This window comes from Cystoisospora suis (genome assembly GCF_002600585.1).
Source record: "Cystoisospora suis strain Wien I chromosome Unknown contig_4634, whole genome shotgun sequence".
NCBI classification, from domain to species: Eukaryota; Apicomplexa; class Conoidasida; order Eucoccidiorida; family Sarcocystidae; genus Cystoisospora; species Cystoisospora suis.
Genome location: NW_027157426.1, coordinates 4,307 through 4,725, shown reverse-complemented (window position 1 = coordinate 4,725; position 419 = coordinate 4,307). Strand labels below are relative to the sequence as shown.

The 419-nt window shown below is 51.3% G+C and overlaps 1 protein-coding gene across 1 annotated transcript; it reads left to right on the top strand.

The window, feature by feature from the left end:
* Positions 1-3: 3 nt before the first annotated feature.
* Positions 4-342, top strand: CSUI_008321 (uncharacterized protein; the record flags this gene model as incomplete). The annotated part of the gene is made up of 1 exon (XM_068068455.1): positions 4-342. A coding segment is annotated over one exon (339 nt), but the record flags the coding sequence as incomplete, so codon positions are not given.
* Positions 343-419: the final 77 nt, after the last annotated feature.

Here is a 419-nt window from a genome sequence, read left to right as displayed (position 1 = left end):
AGGGGTCGAAATCTTCTTCTTCATTCGTTTTCCTTCTTGCGTTGCCTGCTGTCCTTGATCGCCGTAAAGAAGCAAAACACTGAGATCCTGCTGTCGCTCTTCTTCCTCCGCACGCATGGCCCACCGTCCTCCTCCTCTATTCCATCTATCTTCGTCGAAGTCGCTGAATCCCTCCTGAGCTCTCTCTCTCGTCTTGAAGGGATTGGAAGGAAGGAAAGGAAACGGCAGAGAAAGACGGGAAACGTTAGTCAAGAAAGAAAGAGACGGCAAGAAGAGTCTCCCGAGACGTCGTTACTCTTCTTCTCAGTGGTGGCGGCCACTGATAGGAAGAGCAACGAGATAAGCATCACAAGAGCGACCGCCATCGCTCTTATGACCTTCTCCAGTCTGTCTCGTTTCTTCTCTCTTCTGCATGCCCG